This window comes from Melozone crissalis, unplaced genomic scaffold, assembly GCF_028551555.1.
Source record: "Melozone crissalis strain CALT ecotype California unplaced genomic scaffold, PUWL_Pcris_2 ptg000038l_1, whole genome shotgun sequence".
In the NCBI taxonomy this organism is placed as follows: domain Eukaryota; kingdom Metazoa; phylum Chordata; class Aves; order Passeriformes; family Passerellidae; genus Melozone; species Melozone crissalis.
In genome coordinates this window covers 8,545,257-8,557,605 of record NW_026535816.1, presented here as the reverse complement: position 1 = coordinate 8,557,605, position 12,349 = coordinate 8,545,257, and the positions used below count along the sequence as shown (strand labels likewise).

Here is a 12,349-nt window from a genome sequence, read left to right as displayed (position 1 = left end):
AGAAACACAGTGTATGACTTACCTTTACTAAGGAATTAAATATCCAGCTATTTCACTATATTGTGTATTAGACAGTGAACCTAAATATCAACTTGTGTCAGTATGACCCAAAAAACCACCAGGAAGTCATCATTTACATCAACACAAAGAGGATGCTTGGTCAAAATCAAGTTCAGAATGATCCAGTCAGTTGCTCAGGAGCCAGTGTAGTGGTCATTTAGCTGAGTCAGAAATTGCATTTTTTCATTCTACCAACCAAGTTTCAGACATCACAAATGAAATCCTGGTACCAATTTGATTATTTAAATTAAGACTTTTTCCTGAAGAGATGAGTCAGAGGCCAAAGAAGTTGAAATTTGTACTATTTTCCATTCATTTGTAGCAAATAAAACTAGAAAACCAGTGGCCTCTTAAGATAAAATATAAACCCCAAACTAAATTTAATTCATAGTAACTAAACAAGAAATTATGTTGAATGTTCTACAGCTGAGTATAGCCCCCAAACAGAAAGCTAGTGTTAAGAGTGAGCCTTTCCTAAAATAATTTAATACTTACCTCTTAATAAATGATCACCAGCAAAGGAGAATACTTCATAAGGCCCACAACATTGCTTTTTTGATGGGTTAATTATAATTCCATCAGCACCTAAAAGTTGTAGAGGATCTGTGCAAAGGAGTTATGGCTGCAGGAAGAAATTCAGATGATCAAGTACAAATCTGACTGCTTTACTGTAGCATCCAAGTGCCAAAAGTGGATTTTTCATGACCCTTTTTTCACACCCAAGACACGGGTATTATTTATCATTAAACAACCAGGTGATCACTCAGACATAAATACTTACTTTAAAAAAGATAAGAGTCCATTTACAAACTCCTGGACAGAACATGGGACGCTGAAGTCAATTAATTTCAGAATTACCTCTTGTTCCAATGGCATTGATGCAAAAAGTTAGCTGGGATACAGAAACAGATATATAAACAATTCTTAGGTTAGTTTAAACTTACTCTAGACTAAACTACACATCTGAATCAGGTGTGTGAAATCCACCCCCATAAAAATATGTCTCAATTAGCTACTGAATTTAGACTCTTAATGCCAGGATTTTGAAATTAATCTAAAGGGAATACTATAAATACATCAAACCTGCAAATTTTATAAACTTGGTGTTTGATGCTCTTTTAAAAAATGATGTCTTTTTTGTATAATTAGTGACACTCATATGCATTTAGTTTACATTTTCATGCTCTATACTACTTCCTAAGCAAAGCACAAAGAAGCACAAAGGTAAGAAAGAAAAGTTTTCTCACAGCCTTCCTTTTATTTTTTCAGTTTGACAAATATCAGTTTGACAAATGTCCAGTTAGCATTCTGGAAAACAGAATTTCAGGAAATGATACAATCATATAATCATATATTTTCATTTAGAGTTTAATAGCAGCTCTTAGCTTGGCCGACCTTCCTCTTGGGTTTGTTTGAATATCCTTGGCCTGGGGTGTGAGAACTTTTTTGTGTATAGAAATCCACTTGGAGTTGGATTTTCCACAGGGAGATCCTTGTGTGTCTTCTCCTTTGGAGGCCTTTTTCAGAGCCTGTCTGATCTTCTGCTTTGAGCCAAGGTTGTGTTTCTCTGTCATGTCAATGCCATGAAGGAAACGTTTGATGATTCGATCTTCCAGGGAATGAAAGGACAGGGCCACAAGGCGACCTCCAGGCCTCAGGAACTTCTCAGCTGTCTTCAGCCCTATCAGGAGTTCATGGAGCTCATCATTCACAAATATCCTCAGGCCTTGGAAAGTTTTAGTAGCAACATGCACAGGTCTCTGAAGCAAGTCCTTCCGTGCGTAGAGCGCTGATGCTGGAAAAGCACCTGTCACACGTTTTAAAACATGCATGTTAATAACTTCTTATTTCTACATCTTGGCATCCACTCGTGCAAGATGACTTTAAAGGAAAGCATAGTCAAAACTGAACCTTGAGCAGTGAGCTTCCTTCTTTGCAATACATCTTTATTTTATGTTTTGAATTCATATCTCTGAACATGATGTCTATTAAACTAAAATGCTTTGTGGTTGAGTTTTTTCCCTAGAATCTTTTAGAGAAGTTCCTTCTCCAAAAGCATCACCAATTTAAACTAAAAAATAATGGCTGAAATCCAGATGAAGGAAAAAAAAAAAGATAGGACAGACAAGTCTCACTTTACAGCTCAGTGTAATCAATGTCAGTTTGGAATTTGTGGTTGTGTTACACTTTTAAGGAAAAAAAATTAATGTACAATGGACACAATCTTACCTGTGGCTTCCAGATAACTGCATTTCTTCACAGGCTGAAGACAATGTCTGCCTGGCAATAACTATCTTTCAATGAACTACCTGAAGTTTAAAAGAGGTATCCTTGTTTGGAAATAGCAATTGTTTAACACTATGCCTGTGTTTCTTCAAATGTTCACAAAAACCCCTTGAGGAATTTAGAAAATGCAGCTGACACTGCTTTGTTTTCACGTGCCTACACAGCAGAATGTGTCAAGGTTTGTTAGACCTAAAATCACTATCTTAAATATTTTTTTATTAGATGCACAAAACTCCCTCTTCCTTTCCTCAAAATTCTTGAGTCAAGTTTTTGTAGAGACCAAAATTTTGATAGAAATTTTCATATATCAATATTTAATGTATTTTAAGCTTGAACTTTCATTATATGGATATAGAACAAAAAGCTAGAGAAGCCTGATTTGATGGATTTTAGAGGAACTAAAGTGCAAGAATCCTGTAAGATCTGTGAAACCCGAGTAAATTTACCATCTATTACCTAAGTGATCACATGAGTCTGGTAAAGCTAAATTTAATAAATCATGCTAGCACAGAAGTGGACAGTTATTTTTCTAAACAAGAGGCAATAAAATTGGTATGTATGCATTAGAATGCCCCAATTTCATGCCAGTGCTAAGTTACAACACATTGAAGCAAAGAGTTTGAAGTAAACACAGCTCACAATCAAGTAACTGATATTCTACAGAGTGAAGTGAAAGAGGGGAAGACTGTACCTCTGAAACTAGTTGTCTAAATTCAAATTTTCATGGGTGATTGAAAAAAATTAATAGAGATATTATTATTGAGAGGCTCTCACAGAAGAATTTATTACTGAAATTCTCCAGAGATTTAAAGGTAAGATTTTACTTATGTCAGAAAGCGTGAGTGTTCACAAATCATATCACAAACACAAAAGCAATCTCAGTCTTCAGCAAAGACAGAGGAAAATAATGGGATTTTAAAAGTCAGTTGTTATTAACACAGCTATTATCACATATGCTCTGTCCCTAAGATATGTTTCTGCATAAATGATTTTCCTACCTACCTTGCTCCTCTGATCTCCAAAGCTAACAGCTCCTCAATTCACTGAAGAGACCCCGTTGTAGCTGTGGCTACTTCCAATCCTTATAGTCTGAATGCCTCAAGACAGAAAGTGGCAACAGGATTGACTTGTCCCAGTCAAGGAGTGCACGTGAATTTGTGGCCTGAAGCTGTCTCACAAAACAATAAATAGATGCAGCCTGCAGGAGTGAGGCTTCTCCATCATTTACCAACTCCAGAAAAAGCTACACTAGCTGGTCAGTGTAATTCCTGTCCCTGAGAACATAACTTGCTGTACTGACCATGAATCACAAACAGAATGTGTGCTCTCATTGATGAGAGGTCACAAAGCTCGTTTTGATGAGAGACCTCAATTAAAAGAAGAGATAAAAGCCACAGAGCATGAGGAATCCCAAGAAACCCACACCAAGCTCGTGCCTACTGGCAGGCCTCTGTTTCCATGTCTCTTTGCACACCTAAAAATGGGTTCTTTGAAAATGGAGCCCTTGGAACAGCCACTGAGTGCCAGCTGTGTGTGATGAGAACTGTTTGACAGCATAAAGGAACATCGTGCCAGGCAAAATAAACACAACTTTGTTTAAAGGCCAAGTAACAGCCACCAGTACTGGTGGGATGCTCACATCTATGGAATGAATCAGATTAGAAGAAATTCTTCCTTTTGTGGGTGGGGAGGCACTGTAAAAGGTTGCTCTGTAGATTCCCCATTCCTGCAAATGTCCAAGTCCAGGCTGGACACAGCTTGGAGCTCCTTGGTCTAGAGGAAGGTGTCCCTGTCCATGGCAGGGCAGTTGGAACTGCATGGGCTTTAAGGCCCCTTCCAACCTAAACCATCCTATCCATCTAAATTCAACTTCCAAAGGCTTTGTAAAAATGTAAATGGACATAGTATGCTGATACCTGGGCAGGTTTTCATTGGTCTGCTCATCAGCACTGATATTTTGCAACTGCAGTGCTGAACAGATGAATAAAAGAACAATGACACTGAGGCTATTAGCATGACTAGGACACTAACACTTTGGGAGGTTCTTCCACTAATCCTGCCATGGCTGTTGGGTGCAGTTTCCTCCTACAATAACCTTCTATGACAATTAACTCTGACATTAATTTACCACTATGAATAATTTATCAAACACTGAAGAAAAATTAATTAAAGCCCAGATATATTCTGTAAGTATAACTCAACCTTACATGCCTCAGTTGAATACGCACAAAGAGCACTGCAGCTGCTATAATACAGCACAGAATACTAGTATTCAGGAAATTGGTAAAGAAATGCAGCCACTTTGCAGTTTTATGGAACCAAAACCTCCCAGACTAAAAGCAAAATCAAACTGTTTACATGTTCAAAGACTTACTGGTCTACTGTCAAAGACTGCAATTAACCCATAAATGGAATCTCTGGTTATTCCAATCTGGTTATTATTATATATTAAATTTAATTCAGGAAATTGGTAATGTTTATTATTATATAGTAAATGTAATTCAGGAAATTGGTAAAGAAATGCAGCCACTTTGCAGTTTTATGGAACCAAAACCTCCCAGACTAAAGCCAAAATCAAACTGCTTACATGTTCAAAGACTTACTGGTCTACTGTCAAAGACTGCAATTAACTCATAAATGTAATCTCTCGTTATTCTGATCTTTTATATATTATAAAATTACATATTAAAAAATTATATATTAAATGTAATTTCTGTCACACTGGTCTCCAGCTTTTTAGCCAAAGCAATAGATTCTGATCTGTGTTCCACAGGTGAAAAATTCCCCTTTCACTCTTAATCCTCTAGTTCAGTTAAATCAAAATCTATTTGTGCTTTCTGCTCAGGCACATCACTTCTCACCCAGGCCCCTCCAGTTACCAAGACACTTAAAGAAAATCCTTCTGGTAACTGGCTGTTCAATGCACAAAAACATTTTAAAAATAAAAAAAAAGAATCTGTATGGGAAGCTTGTAAAGTGAATTTCATTCATAAAAACACCATGTTTTTGGCTAGATGAGTGCTTTGGAATCCCAGTGAGAGAAATATCCAGTTTTAGTTTCAGAATGCCCTGATGATAGTTAACACTTTAAAAAAAACAATCTAATAGACTCTCACGTTGAAACGTATTGAAATTTGAAAAGCTTGTGAATGGAATCAGCAGTGTGCTGTGCCTGTCAGTAGGAACTATCCAAGTCCCCAGAGTGTGAGGGAGTGGGAGAGTGTAAGAATGAATCCAGAGGCTGCACCTGTTGGCAGGAATTCGTCTGTTGAATTAGCTCTGCATTTAATAAGTTGCTGTGACGCAACCAATGTCCTTTTGTCTGGGCTCCCTCAGCACAGTGCTAATTCTCACCCAGCTGAAATGCAGGCAATATTACAAATTCCAAACTGATAATTAAAGCCTGTAAAAGTGAGCCAGTCTGAAAGAAATTGACTTCACCAATTAAAGCTCTCTTTAAACTTTGAAAATTTTTTTAACATGTCATCAACTCCTTTCAAGTTAAGGCCAGACGATCACATGATCTCAAAATTGTCTGTTCATAGATTATGCGCCTTAATAAAGAAAAATAAATTTTGGACAAAAATGAATAGAGAAAAAGGTATACTGCCCCCTGAAAAGAAATCAAAATAGACCATTAGTTGTACAGGAAAAGCATATGAAAATTATATCCTAAAAATTTCACCATTTTTAATGAGTTTTCCTGCACATGCAGTCAGATCTAGTATTTCCAAATAGCTCAATGAGGTACAACAATAGACATGAGGAAGTGCTTCTTAATCAACTTTCACACATCTATTCACTACTCTTCTGCTAAGAACTACTGATGTTCACTATTTACAGAGCACTCAATGCTGCAAACAGCTCTGTGAAAATTACACACAGTGAGAAGAGTTCCACTGTGCTGCAGGAAAAGATGCTGTTCCCCAAACTCCTCCTACTGCAGATTCCACAGCTCCTAGAGATCTTATTTAACCAGATCAGAAGCTTTTTGGATAATATTTATAAACACCAGGAGGAAGACAAAATTTTTAATGCCGTTTTGTTTTCTTGGGGTTTTTTTTAAACTACATCCTTCACTTTTATCTCCCAGTGGATTAGGAACTGCAACATGTGTTCTAAGCTTTTACGGGGTGGTAGGAAAGACCAGAAATCTAGCATTCCATCAAAAGAAATTAAATTTTCCAAGCTCAGGTTAGTCCAAGTCTGGATTCACTGTGATTCTGATGATCAGCTAGACCTTAAGATAAAACTTGGCAGCTCTGGAACATCTGAAGCCACAGTAGTCAATAAGAGGAGAGAGAAATACAGGCACTACACAGATTCTCAGATGCTGACACCCAGCTTCATTGGCTAGATTGTTTAGCTTGTGTTCTGGTTCCTGTACCAGGCAAAAATGATGATCCTGCTCTGGAAGATAATCAGGCTTGCAGAGAATCTGCAAAATCTAAACCACAAGATTTTTCTCTTCTAATTAATATTTTATTTTTTAAAAGACATAAAATTTAACTAATAGGTCGCAAATCTTACTCTGGTCAAGTCCTGAATTAGTCAGTGGTTTTTTGGGCTGTGCCATCATGAGGTTTCTGTAGCTGTGGTCTCTGGCACTGTAGCTCTGGCTTATCACAATAACTTCATCAATATAATTCCATGTAAGAATATATGTTAATTACAGATGATAAATGAATCAAAATATTGATTATTTTGAAATAATCATTTATTTCAAAAAAATATAAAAATTATGAAAAATTTCCTTAAGGTTTTCTCAATCAGCTAAAAAACAGCTAGGATCCACCACAGTGCTTCCTTACTGGATAAACCAAATTAAAACTGGAGGAAGTTTTATGCAAACAGGGATCAGTGTAACAGCTCTAAAATTGCTATAATTACATGTGTACTCCCAGAAAAGCACACCAAACATACATATTTATTGTCTTGGATACCTGACTTGTGGATCAAGAAGCTCTGCAAACATAGCAGGGAATTTAAAGTGAGGACAAAAAAGTCCTTCTCATGGTCACAGCAAGGGAGCATCAACTGCTGGCTCACATGAAACATGACGGGATCTCCAATTGCTGCCTTGCATACACCTGCATTTTCATTCCCTTACTTTCAGCTATGGCACCAAATTATTTCAGAATTACTGAGTTGCTTGTGTGTAACAGGTTATCTCTTTTACACAGTGGGACATTTGCTTCCAGCTCAGGGGTAGTACATTGTCTTGTCAACACTATTTCAAAAAGCATGGAATATATATGACAAAGCCCACAATTGTTATTTCAGGATATTGCTAATGATGACATTAAAAATTTAAAAGCTTATAAAAGCCTCATAGTGCTTTGTCTCTTTTATTTTTTATTTTGTTTTAAGATTGGTTATATTCACTGTATTTACAGTAAGGGCTTACAACAGCAAGCAGTGTCTTCAGGTCCTTTTATCACATCAGCTGAACTTTGAGCCTTGGTTGACTGGGCTAAAGCATCCTGACTTCTACAAATCCAGACTTTCAAATTTCTCCATCGTTAAATTTAAGTGCCTTAGACTTCCAGTTTAAGTAATACAAATTTTTAAGAATACCATAAAATTTTTAATAGTCTTCAGGATACCAATAAAATATTTTACGCTGTTCTTTAGCAAATGTTAAATTTGGATTAGAATTTTAAAGGTCTGTATTCAAAGTCAGCAGTTTAGACTTATTTGTGACAAGATGTAGTGATTTTCATCATTTGGGTAAAAAAAAAAATAAAAAACATTCTGATGCTACATATTATGTTAATGAACAGGGTTTGCGTGTCTTATGAAAATTTTTACTTGAGAAAACAAACAAAGGTTCTTGATGCAAACACTGCTCCTGCTTAACTGCATTTTCTTTCAGCTGTTTACAGTGAGGAGCAAGGAAGATTAAGTGTTTCAATAGTCTCTTCAGGCTGATCTAGTTGGCATGCCCAAGGTGAAGCAAGCCATGTATTGCTTTGTGCTTACTGATTCTTTAAAAAGACAGAAATGATCTGATTTTACTGGTAATTGGAAACTGCCACGGTACCTCCCCTTACAATATTAAAATACAGACACTTAAAACTAGGACAGATATGACATATCTGGTATTTGAAAGGATCAATAGCCAGGATAAAGAATACCCAAGGCTGCTGTCATTCTGTGGTGTATGAAATGATAAATCACTTCATGTTAAATCTATTATTGAACTAATTGTCAAATTAAAATAAAAAAAAAAAAAGAAAAAAAAAAAAGAAAAAAAAAAGAAAAAAAGAAGAGATCACTCCAAGGACAAATAGATCTCTCTGGGACTTGACAGGGATTGTTTCCTTCTCTCCTGTGCAGAGTTAACAAGGGTACCTGTAGGGGCCTGAGTAAATATATGTATTGTAAATATATGTATGGCAGTAAAAGATTTCTGTATTGTAGAAGTGACCCTGCCCTGATTCTAGTTATTGTAAATGGGCTGCAGCTGTGATGTGCTTGATTGGGCAGCAGCTGTAGCCCGTGGCTGGGATACAAGGGGGTGAGGCATTCAGAGAGGGCTGGAGAGGAGCCCTGACTGAGAAGACAACAACAACACTGATGTGAAGATTACAACATCTGGTGACCCCGACGTGATGGGGAACACGCAGCCATAATAAAACACTGAGAGAAGGTATGGGACCCCCATACATGATAAAAGACAGGACAGCCGAGAGCTGTGGCAGCCTGAGAGCTGGGACTTTAGACTATAATGTGGCCTTTGAATCAAGGAGCTGTAACAGCAGAGAGCTGTAAGAATATGGCCTTTGAGGAAAGGAGCCTGGGAACATCTAGGGATTTGTATGTATCCTAGACAGCTGAGAACTGTGGCAGCCTGAGAGCTGGGACAGATATGTATATTGTAATTGTACAATTGTTAAAAGAAAAGGGGGAAATGTAGGGGCCTGAGTAAATATATGTATTGTAAATATATGTATGGCAGTAAAAGATCTCTGTATTGTAGAAGTGACCCTGCCCTGATTCTAGTTATTGTAAATGGGCTGCAGCTGTGATGTGCTTGACTGGGCAGCAGCTGTAGCCCATGGAGGCAGCTGGGATAAAAGGGGGTGAGGCATTCAGAGAGGGCTGGAGAGGAGCCTTGACTGAGAAGACAACAACACTGCTGTGAAGATTACAACAGGTACCTGCCACGATGCTGGCCAGCTGCCTGGTGCTGGTGATGGGGTAGATGCTGCGTGCCTGCACGATGGCAGAGGCGATCCTCCTGGCGTGCCGCTCCTCGCCGTACGCGCTCAGCACCGCTGCCAGCGACCGCCGGTCCAGCGCGTTCACCACATCCGCAGCCGTGGCCATGCCAGGACACCTGCACACACAGCAGCAATGGGTCCAGTTAGTGCCCTGAGGACAGCTGCCATGCACCAGAGGTGAGCTTCCAAGGAGCCACACACACACACTGCCCGGGAGGGGTGCACATGGAGGGGCCAGCGTTGTGCAAACAGCTTGTGCCTGCTACATCCCCTTCTCTCACTGGTTGAGGTAGAGTTTGTCCCCTAACTTCAGTTAGAACAGTTTTAATTACCTAGTGTTATTATAAACCATGCTTGTGCCTTTAAAAACCCTTTCTCTCACTGGTATAGGTAGAGTTTGCTCCCTAATTTCAGTTAGAACAGTTTTAACTTCTAAGTGTTATCACAACCATGCTTGCGCCTTTTACATCCCTTTCTCACTGCTGTAGGTGGAATTTGCTTCCTAACTCCAGTTAGAACACTTGTTGTTATAAACCATGCTTGTGCCTTTGAAATCCCCTTTTCTCACAGCTCCAATTGGAGTTTGTTATTCAACTTCAACTAGAACAGTTTTAACTAAGTTTGTTCCTTAACTTCAATTAGAACAGTTTTAATTTCCAAGTGTTGTAATAAATCATGCTTGTGCCTTCTAAATCCCCTTTGTCTTGCTGGTCTAGGTGGAGATTGCTCCTTAACTTCGAGTAGAAGAGTTTTAACTTCCAAGTCTTATCACAACCATGCTCATGCCTTTTGCATCCCTGTCTCTTGCTGGTCTAAATGGAGTTTGTCCCCTAACTTCAGTTAGAACAGTTTTAACTTACAAATTCTGTTATAAACTATGCTTGTGCCTTTTAAACCCCTTTCACTCGCTGGTCTATGTGGAGTTTGCTCCTTAACTTCAATTAGAACAGTTTCAACTTCTAAGTGTTATCACAAACCATGCTTGTGCCTTTTAAACCCCTTTTCTCTCTGATCTAGGTGGAGTTTGTTCCTCAATTTCAATTAGAACAGTCTTCACTTCCAAGTGTTGTCATAAACCATGCTTGTACATTTTAAAATCCCCTTTTCTCACTTGTCTGAGTTTGTTCCCTAACTTCAGTTAGAACAAGTTTTAACTTCCAAGTATTATCATAAACTATGCTTAATAGTTTAGAATAAAGAATTTATTGTATGTTTTCTCTGATTAGTAAACCCACAGATGATGTTCATAAAATACCCTGAACTATTTTATGTAGCCAAGTGACAGGGATATAGATACATAGATTGAAGGCTTACACTGTTTAAATTGTACTGAGTCCTGTAGTTTATATGACTAGCTATTTTCTATTATCTCAGGAGAGTATTTGTATATAGATTCTTATGCCTTTTAGTGAAAAGTAATGTTAAATTAAGAATAAATACCCTAGTATCGTGCTAGGGTGGAAATTATGTGTGACCTTTCTCTTTAGCCAGATTTAGAATATGAACTTGCCTCTTACGGGTTCATTTCAGCAACGTTGCATCATATGTTGTTTTTGAGCCAGAACTGATTTCAAGGATCTTTTATTTCAAATCTCCTGCTATGAAAACAATTGCTAATGAAGATAATTAAACATTACTTTTCACTAAAAGGCATAAGAATCTATATAGAAATACTCTCCTTAGATAACAGAAATTACCTAGTCATATAAACTACAGGACTTATTAGAATTTAAACAGTGTAAGACTTCAATCTATACCTGTGTATTTACATCTCTGTCACTTTGCTACTGAAATAGTTCAGGGTATTTTATGAGCATCATCTGTGGGTTTACAAATCAGAGAAAACATACAAACTACCTAATAAATTCTCTTCTTGGCTTTCAGGCATTTTTTAGTCCCCTGCAGTATCTCACAAAAGATAAAAAAACTTGGAGGCAAGTAGTATCATAGCAACAACCAGAGTGTAAGGCTTTTGTTATGCCTCAGGTACCCTTTGTTCTGAGGCTCCTGTTCTGTGTCTGTTTTCTCATGATGCATCCAAATTACACGTCAGCCTGGGGTTCAGATTCCCGGAATCTGAGGACTGAATCCCAGGAGAAACATGGGAGCATTTTGCACAGGACCAGAAAAAGCAAGTATCATGAAATTTGCTGTGTTAAAATGTAGCATTAATATGGTAAGCTAATTCCTTAGAAACTGAGGCTTCCCATTGGCTCTTGTGGGCAATGAAAGAACAAATGGCATTTCTTAAGACACCACGTTCATCAAAACACCAAGAAAAAATTGCCCTTCCCTGTCATGTAATGTGTCATGCAATTACAGCCCAGACAAGACAGATCTTTGGTTGCTCGTGCAAAAAGCAGAGTGCTACAGAAACACATCAGGTTGTCTGAAGATGAAAAAGACTGCATAAGTGGAAATTATCACTCCATGACTAATTTTCATGCTCTTGAAAGCACTGAACACCAATCCAAATTTAAATAGAGGTGATTTACTCAGTAACCATTAATTTGACAATTAAGTAAGCCTGATGTGCCTCCTACACAAAGAGAAAGGAAGCTTATAATTTTGCTCAGCAGCACTTAAAACAAATGCATGGCATGGAAGACAGCATCACACCAGCATGCTAAAAGAAATGTGGCTATCTGATTTAAGCCAGCAGATAAAATGAAGAGGATTTTATTTATTTTTATGATGTTCCTTTCACAGAGAAGCAACTGGATCAAATGGTCATTGCACAAAAGAGGGATGCTGCTCCTTTCCTGAGGGAGCAGCTG

The 12,349-nt window shown here is 37.9% G+C and overlaps 1 protein-coding gene across 1 annotated transcript in view; it reads right to left on the bottom strand.

The window, feature by feature from the left end:
- Positions 1–958: 958 nt before the first annotated feature.
- Positions 959–12,349, bottom strand: part of METTL15 (methyltransferase like 15) — an 81,271-nt gene continuing 69,880 nt past the window's right edge. Inside the window, 2 exon segments of the mRNA XM_054283699.1 lie at positions 959–1,867; positions 9,510–9,688. Coding sequence (XP_054139674.1) covers positions 1,422–1,867; positions 9,510–9,688 — 625 coding nt within the window. The 3' untranslated portion in view covers positions 959–1,421.